Raw genomic sequence first — 13,612 nt, forward strand, 5'->3', positions numbered from 1 at the left:
CAAACAGCATTGTCTGTTTGTATTTGCATATGGTAAAAGCTCCAGAAAGAAGCATTTGGGGAAAGATGTTTTCCGACAGTAGGACTTTTTCTTAATCTTTCCTTCCACTCTCTGATCTCTTTTCACCATGATGTGAGTCTCAGTTGCTCTGAGATACACTTAGTTGCCCAATGAGAAGGTTAACTGACCATGTTCAACCACACTGACAACATTAAGTCTCAGTGGCTTTACTTTTAACAAGATGCCAAAACACCCAATGAACAAAGTCTTGAGGTAGACCCTATTCCTCAATTACCCGTAGCTACCAATAAATGCTTCAAAAGTATCCCATTCTGATGACCAGAGCTCTCAGCAATTAGACAATGCAAGGCAGAAAGTAATTAGGTAAATCACACAGAAAGAGAAATAAAATGGATGAGGAATGTTGGCCATGAATAAAAGACACAAATAGTAAAGGTAGAAGGTAAACATTTAGAAAAAAATAAACAATCCACAATTTGTTTAACAGTCTAATCCAAAGTGGAAATTTGGTAAAAGGCACCACTTTCTTTAAACGCCCCTGCAGAAGGTTACACAGAAAGAACATGATGGGGAAAATACACTCACACCACAGCAACTCAGCTGCAATAAAAGGAAACAGGCATGGCAAGAAAAAGCAGGAAAGAAAATTTTGCTCTTGCATACTTCTGGCTTGGTGACTGGTGCCGTGACTCTCAACAGTAACAGACAGCATCATGCTGGCTTTTAGACCAGCGTTGAAGAGACAAGCAAAGATCCCAGCGCACAATGCATTAAATCTCAGGTGTTGGGAGTCACTGCCACACAAGAGACTAGTTAAAATACTCTAATTGGTTCATTTTCTCTTCTTCAATTAAATCTCTAATGACTTCCACAACGCAAAAACAATTATGCTGGTCTTAGATAACATTTTATCGTTCTTCTCTCTGCCATTCCTGTACTTTGAATAGTCAACCACAGAGAGCATGGTCTTTGCAGTTAAAAACTTAGATGCCTTCATATTCTCGCTCGACAGCATCACACAAAGGGCCAGACTCATATGTGAAATGTGAATAAGAAGAAGTGCCTTGGAGTCCATCACGGCTACAGGAAGAAAACATAGAAAGTATTCGGCTTTTTGAAGATATCCGTTAGTGGTAATAATTATAAGCACAAAAATTCTGGGACCCAGATGGCCTGCTCAGGGAAGCAGTGACTGCAAAGGCTAGCTCCATCCAAGGTAACATTCATAACAATACAAAGCCAAGCTTACAGGATGTCATATGCTAGTTAGTTTAAGTGACTTACATGCATTAACTAATGTGATCTTCAGAGGAACCTTGTTTGGTGGATATAAATACCCTCCCCGTTTTATAGGTGACATTCAGAGATACAGCACAGTTCCTCCTTGACCATGTAGATAGGTAGCTAACAAATAAGATGAAATTCCAAAGCTAGAAAATTAGTACCATATCCCAATCTCTCAATCCCTGGCTCAAGTTCAAGTTTCGCCTGAGCTAAAACCATCAGCAAATGAATCATATGTATTTTTGCTATCGTGTCCTTAGTAAGTGGTTGCTTACAAAAAAAATTTCTTTTCTTATATCATTGATTACTCACCGTTAACAAAGCTGACATGATTTAAAGACTACCTAGGAAAGTCTGCACACATGCAACTGTAAACCAGCAGTCAGTTATCTGGGCACAGTACAGTGAGGGGCCTCTCTGTCCATCGCAGGGTGGCCAGAGCCTCGTGAGCTTCATCTGCCGCAGTCCTAATGTCAGAAAGACTCACTTGGTCATGGTGACTTAACACAGTTTACTAGCTGTTTAACAATGCTTAAAGGCTGATTATTAAGAATTTCAAAGTAAGTATTTAGTATATGCATAGTAATTGTAAAAGTCACAAGAGGATTTCTTTCCTATTTTAGAATGGGATTGTAAGAAAAAGTAAAAATTGGCACCGTCTCACAGTGGGAAGGGAGCTCTGGGGTTTTATGTTCTTTGTGGCTTACTACTCTGTCTGTTACATCATGTGCTCCTTTAAATCGAATGAGATACAGCTCATCCTTCAAGATCTGGATCCAAAGCTGCTTCCTCCAAGATACTACTTCTGATACCAGAGCTATTGAATCACGATTTCTCAGCATACCCACAGTCGCTGGAGTGTGCCTCTGCATGTCCCTATCACAGTGTGCCCAGTATGACACAGTTCTGTCTGCCCCATCTCTGGAGATTCCTAGTGAGTAGGAACTGGAAGGAGAGGATGCAGTCTGACAGTTAAATGTGGAGTTTCAGAACTAGCCAGATTCAACTCAAATCATGGCTGCATGGTCTTCCATAAGGTCTTTGGAAAGGTAGCAGTCTTTTGTCTACTGGATAAACACAATATAAGAGTGTGTACTCTGGCCTCAAGGTTTCTGAGTTCAGTTACCAAGCTTCTTATTATATCATCTATTCATGCCAAAGTTTTCTCACCAGTAAGGTAAGAATGATGACAGACAAACCCTTCATGTTTTGTGAAAGTTAAAATAGTGAATCTGGAGCCAGGTGGTGGTGGTGCACGCCTTTAATCCCAGCACTTGGGAGGCAGAGGCAGGCGGATCTCTGTGAGTTCGAGGCCAGCCTGGTCTACAAGAGCTAGTTCCAGGACAGGCACCAAAAACTACAGAGAAACCCTGTCTCAAAAAAAAAAAAATAGTGAATCTGGGCCAGCAAGATGGCTCAGTGGGGAAAGGTAATTGATGCTAATTGTCTTCTGATTCCCACTGGTGTACTGTGGTATGTGCATGGTACCCAGACACACACACACATGTGCACATGCATGCACACAAAGTAAAAGAATGAATCTATGAATTACGGACAATAAGAACAAAACCACACTCAGTAAATTTCTACTCTTTGTATTAGTGTCTGGCAGATTTGGGTGACGTACACTTGTTTGAATACAGCTAAGTTGAAGTTAAACAGTTGGCCCTGGCTTCTCTTGGGACTCTGCACAATGGATCTATCATTTATGAAGGAATAGATCATTTTACACGTGGCAGAGCATGTAGTTATTAGCATGTTGATAGCAGCTAATTTATGGTAGGGCAGAAGGCAAATATTGTATGAACCTTGGTTAATGGGTAGTTCTTGCTTCTCTTATTGCTCTGAAGATTGCCTTGAATCCATTAAAGAGAAGACAGCTCTACACAGCTACTACATCTAAAACCATATTTATATGTTCAGGATTCCTTTCAGCTGTTTTGGCATACATCTAAGAGATCAAAATACTATCATAAGATTAAAGTCCATTAAATGTTTGAAGTTTTTCCACTGAGGTTTAGAAATATTTCAGCTTTATAATCATTCATAAAGTACAAGCCAAGAAGAGAAGTACCTGGGTGGTGGTGGCCCCCACACACCTTTAATTCCAGCCCTCCAGAGGCAGAGGCAGGTGGATCTCAATGAGTTCAAGGCCAGCCTGGTCTACAAAGCAAGTTCCAGGATAGCCAGGGCTACACAGAGAGACCTTGTCTCAAAAAAAAAAAAAAGACAGAAAGGGAGAGAGAGTAGAAGTGAGAAAGAAATCTAAGATGAGTTTTCTAAGAATTTTTTTAGAGAAATATTAAACAATGCCTGATTCATGGGCCCTTACGTGGTATGAATGGCCTTGGCATGCAAGTTAGTGAAGGGCCTTACCAGTGTCTATGTTTTTTTTATAGATGAGACTGCTTCTCTTGAGCAGTTTGTCAGACTTGGCACAATTCCTTTTATGCACTGCTGTACTCTGGACACTAACAACTGATCACACCATCTTTGTCCTGATGGAATAGTTGTTAGAAATACAGTTGCTTTTTCTATAAACATCCCAAATCTGTGTGCACGATCTGATACACAACACAATGCAGGAAGCATTTTGTTTGGCTCTGCGTTTTTTTGGACAAAGCCTTAAAAACCAGAGATCATGATCGCTCCTGATCTAAAGTTGCTGTGACATTTAGAGTAATGTCCTAAAGAATATTTTATCATTGGATCAGAAGAAAATGCAATAATAGAACTGAATCGATGCTTCATTTGCATGACACAGGTACACAATGGGTTTGTGCACCTAAAGATGTCAATAGCAGAACATTATTTTCATGTCTTTTTCTAGGAAGACAAGATGGTTCAGTTCTACCCACAGATTGTGGCTCTTGAGTGACTCCCAAAGGCACATGTTTTAAAAGCTTGCTCCACTGCCTGTGTTGTTATGACGAGAAGGGGGTATCGTTCAGAGGGGAAACTTGCATAGGCCCACACTAGGCCCTCTGTATGTGGGTGACAGTTCTGAGGCATAGGCAGTCTGAGCGGCCACTGGCACTGGGACCAGAATTTATCCCTACTGCTTGAACTGGCTTTTTGAAGTCCATTCTCTTTTTAGGGATACCTTGCTCAGACTAGATATACGCAGGGAAGTGGAGGAGGCCTTAGTCCTGCCTCAACGTGATGTGCTAGACTTTGTTAACTCTCCACGGGAAGCTTGATCCTCTCTGAGGGGTGAATGGGGATAGAGTGAGGGTCAGATGTAAAGGAGTGGGAGGGGGGGAGAAAGTAGGAACTGGGATTGATTTGTACAATGAGAAAATATTGTTTTTAAACAAACAAACAAATGAAACAAGGACATATTTAAAGAAGTTAGGCCATTGGGGACACACCCTGGAAAGGAATGTTCATTCAGACGCTGGCCCCTTCCTCTCTCTTTCTGTGCCTCCTGGCTAACTGCGGTGAATGGTTTCCCATGTCACAGAGCCCCTCTCATGTGCCAACACAGAACCAAAGCAAAATTAAAGTTTCTTTTTGTAAGTTGGTTTTCTGGTATTTGTCACAGTGAATGACAGCTGACTACCTCCCTCAATACGGTAGCAGGCAGAATAAAAGACAATTCCTTCACATTCTGAGTCTGGAATCTTGCTCTTCTTACAAACACCTAGCACCTCCTTACGCTGATCTCTGAGTTTAGGATGCAATTCTTCCTACTCTTTAGACATCCCAGTCCTGGTTTCTTCCCTCAGAATTTAACTTTGGTCAGTTCTTGGTACAACTTCCTCACTGTTTCTGTATCAGTTGCCTCTATTTGCCTGTATCTGTATTCTTAGAAACCCAAAGAAATAACCTAGTCCAACGAGGCTGCTAGTGTTTTCAGAAGTTGTGGTTTGATCTCTCTATTCTCTAAGCAAACATAAGTGAAGACAATTTTTCTACCTTCGATATGCTTCTTTGGCATATTTGGGTCATTTATTAAAAAGAAAAATATCCGATATAAAATTTGCACAACCTTTGGAAGAGCATAACAAAATAAATAAAATCTACAAACTGGCAGTAACCAAAATTAAAAATACTCATTTCAATTTTTTTCATTCATGTTCCCTTGCACCGGCAGACATGCAGTTAATTCCGGATCATATTATGCAGATGGTTTGCTATGCCATTTTAAAACTATATGTATTTTCTTGGGTGATAAAATATTCCTTTGAGAGATAATTTATAATGGCTGCCAAGCACACATCTTAAGAATAACACAGTTAAGAACGAGGGACAGAAGATTTCTGTGACTACGTCCCACCCCAAAGTACCAGCCTAGACAGGAAGTCATCAAAGAAAACTCTTTAAAAACATGATGAAGATACTGAAGTGTAGCTCTCCACAACAGACAGCAATTGGCAGGGTGTGAGTGTGGAAGGACTCAATTTCTTTTTAGGGGCTGGCCACTGAGAGTTTGAGCATGGGCCAGTGACTATATGGACAACACATTTTTTTTTAATGCATCTTTTTGTGGGATGGGTCACAAGGGTGGGGAGGCAGACCTGGGTGGTGTGGGACAATTCTGTTTTCTGTCAATTACGTTTTAAATAAACACTGATTGCCCAGTAACCAGGCAGGAAGTATAGGCGGGACAACCAGACAGGAAGTAGAGATAGGGCAAGGAGAACAGGAGTATTCTGGGAAGAAGGAAGCTCTTTCCCCAGTCCTGTCCAGACACTGAAGAAGGAAGATGTGGCCTGTCCCACTGAAAAAGGTACTGAGCCATGTGGCTAACATAGTTAAGAATAATGAGTTAATATAAGTTATAAGAGCTAATATGAAGCTTGAGCTAATGGGCCAATCAGTTTATAACTTATGGAGACCTTTGTGTGATTTTCTTTGGGGCTTACCAGCTGCAAGAACTGGGTAGGACAGAAACCCCAACAAGCAGGCCCTCATGTTACACCTGGGAGGACTGAGAAGTTAGGGTGATTGAGGTGCATTATGTGAAATTTCCAAATAATCAATAAAAATGTTATGTTAAAAAGAATAAACTGTAATTTCACTCTAAAACTTAATGTGGATGATTTACCTGGATTAATAATGAGGTACAGTGGCCCCTGTTTTACTTCATAACTCCTGAATCTTACGTGTTAAGAGGGAACCAATACTGAGAGGGGGAAACAGAAAGAAGAACTGCAACACATCACTTTGTTTCATGTCTACTTACAGTCATTTCATCCTCATTATCCTCTCCTAAGAACCATATGACCTGATGCTCCAACATCACCTACTTCATGCAAAGTCACCTAGGCTTTCAGTTCAGTATGACAATTCCCAATACACATCTATATCTTGGACATGCACCTTTGGATTCCTAGAGGCTTCTTTAAATATATACTTAAGAAATTTTCTCTTCCCCAAGTAAACAGCCTTCCTTCATATAGACACTTTCCAGCTGCCTGGATTTTTTGTCTACCTCGAACTCGCCATCAGCTGGAAATACTTCGTTTCTGGGCTAACTATGGCTTGCCCAATGAACAGATGCGAGGCTCGCTCTTCTTGGGGAATGACTACAGATTCCATATTTTCACCCTATCATAATAAAAGCTTTCTGACATAGATGCCTAACTTTTGTGTCTTGTTTCTATCTAATTGGCTGCCACTGAAAATCCAGCACTGAGATAAATTAGCTTCATGGACATGACTTTATAGTGTCAAAGAATTCAAAGGTCATGTGAAAAATATATGTGCATTTCTTCAATGCATTTTCAAGAATTGCTACCTGCTGATTTAAATTATAATATATATTACTTGCATATGAAACAAAAATGTAATTTCTTAAAACTTTATTGATTTTATTTTTTTGTGTATATGGGCAGACTGGCTGTGTATCTATCTATATGCCGTGTCCATTTTGTGCCTGCAAAATCCAGAGGGTACCTGAGCCTCTGGAACTGAACTAACAACTAGAGGCTGTGAGCTGCCATGCAGTTACTTGGAACTGAATCCCAGGTCTTTTTCAAGAGCAGCAAGTGCGTTTAACTCCTGACACCTCTTGAACCCCACTACTTTTCCTAAAACAGGGTCTCACTATGTAGCCTTGCTTGACTAGGAACTCACTCTATAGACCAGTCAGGCTTCAGGCTCATAGAGATCTGCCTATCTCTTCCTCCCATTCTGAGGTTTAAGGCATATGTCACCATGCCCAAAAATTAAAAACAAAATTTTAATAAGCAATTTATTCACTTGAAATAATAAGAGATAAGTGGCAATCACTATTTTAAGTACATTTGGGGAATAAAATTAAACAGTTTTTCAACATTTCTGTTACACTTTTTCTACCATTGATCTTCTTTTATGCAATTTTCTTAACAATTTCAAGAACAAGTAGCCAAAATGTAAGAAATGTCCCTTCCTTTTTAGTGTTAGCTTTACTTAAGCAAAAACAATCTTATTAAACTGTAAACAAAATAAATATTCTCTGGGGTTTTTATTTTTTTCTTTCCTTGTGGAACATAAAGAATTGCTATACAAGTGGAAAGACAAGGAAGCAAATATGGGTTCAGACTCCACGCTGTAAGAGTAAATTACTTCATTTAGCTGCAGTCACCCGCTAGAAACAAGGCTGGGGTGGACAGAGTGCTCTCTCTGAGCATGCCTAGCGAGTTCTATCAAGATGTCTTTAGTCAATTAGCTTGCTCGATTGACTAAGCATCTCCTGCCTCATTTACTTGAATAAAGATGGAGCAGGGAAATTCCAGCAAGACGAAACGATCTTCACAGAGATCACCGAGAAACAATCCTCACATAAAATAACACACTCAAAGCAGTACACCACCTGTCTAGATAATAAGTGTGGCTGCTTCCCACTTGAAAAGCAAAGCCATTGAAATTTCCAAGTTATTTGGCAGTTTTGGTAAAGAGTACGGACTCAAACATCCAAATATTTGAATAGGGGAAGAGGTCTCATTTCTTGTTCTATTTTTTTTCTAGAATTTGTTCTTTATTTTAATTAGGTAGCTGTGTATCTCCTTAAACAATGATAAACAAACTTCAGAGAATTATTTTTATCTTAACTATTAGGAAATGAATAGCAATATAATATTTAGAGCCAAAGAATTTTTGGAATTAACCAATACATCTAAGGAGGAAAATTAACAGGATAATACACTAAAACCCACAGGTAAAGGATGGGTGGTGTCCTTGATGAGACAATGAGAAAAGGTTCTGTAAGAAACGAGAAAGTCGGGAATCTTCACATGCTATGAAGCTGACAGTTTGTAACACGCATCTCCCAAGTCTCCTTTCCTTTGAAATATGGCACATTGCTCTAACTACCACTCTCTTCTCAGAAAGTCTAGAGAAGGGGTTTTGTTTTCTTTTAAATTAGTTTCCACCGGAAGATGAGCAGGTGCTCACGAGCTCTGGGTTCTCACCAGTGTGTTGAGTTTGCCCTCGTCTCCTTTTGCATCTCAGTTCATTTTCTGAAAGCAATTTCTCTCTATGCCTGAAACCATCTCAAAACTCAAGCAAGTACAGCACAGCTTTGTAAGTTTTGTCATGAATATTTCTTGTATTTTCACAACTTTACCTGTTTCACAATACCTAGGAAATTCCAATTACACCCTTATTTAGCAAGAATCAAAAAACTGGGATGCTTAAAATATTATTTGTGTATAATTATTATTTCAGTATGTTACACTTCAAAATGGGTTGAACAGAGAGTACAAATTTGTTAATGAATGAAAGTGTATGTGACTAAAATAATTGAAACTTTAAATCACTAAGACTCTGTTTAGTATATCTATATTTTTAAATCTGTCCCCTAAACTTCAAAATATATCTTTATTGACATGTAAAATATATCTCATCTCTGGATATTAATTTGAATGTGTAGATCTGTTAATCTAAAAAGCTTAGTTTAAAACAAAATGTAAGCTACTGTCACACCATATGGATCCATACACAACCCAGATTTTGGTTTATTAATACAAGTTAGGAAAAATGATTCCTATGTTATAGAGAAATTTTAAAAATAGAACAATATTTATAAAAGTAAAATGTAACAATACACATAATACACCCATAATTTGAAAATTCTGCCCAAATTCTTACTCTGCTGCTTGCTGTAAGAAGGTAGAGTTCCTTACCAAGGATGAACTCCAGCTGCGGCTCATTGGGGATCTTCTGAAGGCCTAGAAATAGTAGGGATACGTTTAGGTTTTAAAAGTACTTGTTAGCAATACTGTAACAACAAAGTACTGTTTCACCTGACTAGATATGTACATATATTTTTGGCAAAATGAATAAAGTTAGATAATCAAGTTTAACCATTGCCAGTTTTCAGGCGAAGGCAAAGCACATGCTCTGAAGTCAATGGGAATAACGACAACTCAAGGCCATAGAGAAACCCCAATTGGCAATATAGAACATGCCTGTCAACCGTGTTGACTTATTTTGGAAGTATGCAGATAGAAGTGGGAGTTTTACAAGGAATCACCTCACTAAGGAACTCTCTTAACTGTGCTTTCTTTTAAGCTCTATGACTTGTAAATATGGAACCATTAACAACTGAGATGGCTCCAGCCAAGTTCTAGCAGGCATGGACTTGGAGCTGTTTATTTTGCTTACTTATTATTTCAATCAAATTCTGCTCACTACCTTTACTCCTTTTGTCAATGATATTTCCAAAAGAAGACAACACATCAAATGATGGAACATGGAGTAGGAGTGGAAAGTGAGTCTCAGAACGAAGGCCTAGAAATGTGGTGTGTAACTGTTGAGAAAGTGAGATGTTCAGGATGCAGGAACACATAGCAAGATGTGGATGTTGAAGACCATAGGTAGTCAACAGCAATCCCTCGTGGGAGGCGGATGTCGAAGACCATAGGTAGTCAACAACAATCCCTCGTGGGAGGCGGATGTCGAAGACCATAGGTAGTCAACAACAATCCCTCGTGGGAGGCGGATGTCGAAGACCACAGGTAGTCAACAGCAATCCCTCGTGGGAGGCGGATGTCGAAGACCATAGGTAGTCAACAGCAATCCCTCGTGGGAGGCGGATGTCGAAGACCATAGGTAGTCAACAGCAATCCCTTATGGTGGGTGGATATTGAAGACCAGAGATAGTGAATAGCAGTCCCAAACAAGCATGGGCAAGGGTGTGAATGAATGACATTCTTTGTTACAGCTTATAAGTAACCAAAGAAATCAAAGTAAAACATACAGAAAATTATATCACTTAACAACAAAAGTAAAGCCCCTGACCTTGTTGGAGTATTCTTTCAGAAACAGTTTAAATTAACTAGCATTTGCTCAATAACCTATTTTTAAATCCACTTTTTTGAGCAAGATGCAATGCCTTTTTACCCACAGAGTTAACTAGTTATTTGTTTTTTTTTTTTAGTACATAAACCATTTATTTTTTTCTCTCTTGCTGTCATTTAAAAAGCTTCAGTTAATGTTAAGCTGTCCAAGGATGTTAGAATCATTCGAGAAGTTTCTGTGAAATAATCCAGTTTTGTTTCTGTTTTGAACACTAACAATTAACTCTGCTCTAAGCTTTGCCAATCAAATGTATAAGCAATGCATCCAACAAATACCATTTTCTCAAGACTTTTTTTAAGATATAAGGCTAATGAGGTTAGGCATCTATTTGTGAGTGCTAAAAATGAGTCAAAGGACTGTTTGGAAAGAAAAGGCCAGAGTTTAAACTGAAGAACAAGCCGAAAACCTAGACTTGTAAGCATGAGAGAAAACATAGTATTCTTTTACATTTCTTCACTACTTGACTAGCACAAAAACTGATGCCAATGTTCAGATTTAAGTGTTGGTCAAGCCTTTAAGCATTCTGTGCTCTGTGGATTAGCCGAATGGGAGAGCAGCGAGGCAAGCCTTGGCTAACACTTTCCACTGATGCTTTAACCTTAAATACTGCTTGGTCTTAACAAGGTCAAGCTTCCAAAATATTGATTCTCTATAGGAAGAAAGAAATGTCAAATGGAAGCTGTTATTACTTAAATACGATTAGCATCTGGAAAAGGGTCCATCAAATGTATTTATCAGTGTTTTAGTACACATTTGAAAACTTGATCATTGGATGCTGGTTCATGCTGGCATATCATCTGTCTCACCCAAGATAAAGCTGAGAAGAATGTCATGCACTCACAGCCCAAAGCACAGAGAGAAAGGGGGAGACAACTGGGTAATCTCATGCTCCTTGGTGGAATCCAGGTTTCTGTGAATATGTCATGATATTTGTTTTGCTTACAAATATCTGGGTTACAGTTTGGCTCTTTAGAAACTTCCGGGAGACAAGACACATATACTTACTTGTGAACTGAATGTCCTCAGGGTCATTTGCCTGAGCTGTAGGAAGAAAATGCTGGCCTTCTTCTGAGGTTCCTTCCTCTTTGATTTCCATGATCCACCGCACAACTGATTTCTTATCCACGGTGTCTTGTCCAAGTGGTACCAGAGAATAGGTTCTGGTTTAAGGCTGATGTGTCTTCACTCTAACGATCTTATAACCCGTTGTGAAATTCTGCACATAGAAATACCAAGATTCAACATTGCAACCATTTTCAAGCTCAAATGAAAGCTAAAGATTAACATAGAAACTACACCAACTCACAAATTACCTCCATGTCCAGGCCTCTCGCACTTTCAGAATCAAACTACACAGTGCACTGGGAGCTCTAGGCTAAGTCAGTGTTTTCAAGGTAATCATTAGAGTCATATAAGAAATTCCTAAATCCAGAAAGGTATATTCATCCTTTCAATTTTATTTACTGAACTAGAACACAGCAGATGGCATTCTGTCAAGGAATTTTCCTGCTTCGCCACTAAGACCATCACTGCGACTCCTTCCCTTGGAATCTCCCTTTATGTCCCAGATGTCCCACTCTGTCCCCTGGCAGAGCATTAGTCACAAGTACAGAACCCTAATTGGCATGCACCTCTCTTCCAAGATGGGCCCGCAGGTTCAAAGGGGGAGTTTCCAGCCTCGTTATTTTCCACAGAGTCTCCTACTGTTCTGTCTGATGGTGGTTTAATTATTTAATGATTGAGGTATGGTGGGGAAAGAATGAAAAATAATTCTCAAAAGCTGAAGCTCAAAGGAAAATGAAAACAACAGAAAACTGGTGGTGATCAATACTGGAAAATGACCCCCCCCCCCCGATTTAATACCCTGTTATAAATAGTTCCAAATAGTTACAAATTCATGTTGATATACATGACCAAGAATGAATTGAAAAAAATCAATGTTGTTTTAAATCAAGTTACAAGCTGAATTAAAATGTGCAAAAATCTTTAAATGTCTACCCGGCGCCATTTAATGAGATAACAGTCAACGAGTTTGGTCTGGAATACTGATGTGACCTCAAAACCCACAAATCAACAATCCCACATTCTGCTGTTATTAACAAAGCAGCTTCATTTAGGATTCAGTTTTAGTTCTTAGAACTCATTTGACAAAATTCACATGCAGAAAGCAACATGAATCTTTAGAAAACATTACAATTTAGCTGCAGATATTGGTCTTAATGATATAAGCAAGAGACTCTTGTCTAAGGTAAAGGACTGTTTGACATCAATTAGATCTCAATCATCAATTTCAAAATTATTTTTTCAATTAATACAGTTCTTCTAATTTCTTTTCTGATAAATACACACATATTCGTTGAATAGTCTCCCAAAGACCTGAAAATTCTGTGGCTCTTGGACATGAGAATCTTATCAACCTCATTATATTATTTTAATTAAATACTCAACCCTTAATCCTGATCAGTCATTTTAAAAAATTGCAAGACCCACAAGAGATGAAGCAAATCCTTGATAAAATAGCCACTTAGCACAGTGAATATGAATAATTGATAAAATAAATGCTAACGCAGGTCTGTGTGCACACTTGCATAATGTAGAGAGAAGGGACAAGAAGGAAGTATCACGCTTCTGAGCTTTTCTTGCCATGGTCACATTTGACTGTATTATCGACACAAAACACATACAGCAGGGGAAAATAGTACACAAAGGAAAAGTAAGTGCTATTACAATGGTCTAGTTTTACTCTTCGTTTGTTACACTGAAGAATAATATTTGATACATAGGCCTCAGAATGTATCAGTAGCAAAACTTCAGAAAACTGTTCCATTTTCAGGTGGTAAGTACAGTATTTACCCTGCTGTGGTTGGCTGGCTTCCTTTTCTGGGTCTGTTTGGAAGTTTTCTGGCTTGCTGATCAGACACATGGTGGTTTTGCATACCACACGTATATTTGAAGGTCCATTTTTAAGCATAGGGACTATTCCTTCCAGGTCTCCTACCTCCAGATCTACCCAGAAGCA

At 39.0% G+C, this 13,612-nt stretch overlaps 1 protein-coding gene across 5 annotated transcripts in view; it reads right to left on the reverse strand.

Annotated features, from left to right (window-relative positions):
* The window catches only part of Inpp4b (inositol polyphosphate-4-phosphatase type II B), a 735,560-nt gene that overhangs the window by 351,220 nt on the left and 370,728 nt on the right, over positions 1-13,612 (reverse strand). For all 5 annotated transcript variants that reach the window (XM_087900452.1, XM_087900453.1, XM_087900454.1 and 2 more), the window contains exons 5-6: positions 11,599-11,809; positions 9,417-9,461 (exon numbers count right to left, since the gene is read on the reverse strand). In XM_087900452.1, coding sequence (XP_087756578.1) covers positions 9,417-9,461; positions 11,599-11,689 — 136 coding nt within the window. In that variant the 5' untranslated portion in view covers positions 11,690-11,809. The remainder of the gene's footprint in view (positions 1-9,416; positions 9,462-11,598; positions 11,810-13,612) is intronic.

This window comes from Myodes glareolus, chromosome 22 (assembly GCF_982192425.1).
Source record: "Myodes glareolus chromosome 22, mMyoGla1.1, whole genome shotgun sequence".
Lineage (NCBI taxonomy): Eukaryota > Metazoa > Chordata > Mammalia > Rodentia > Cricetidae > Myodes > Myodes glareolus.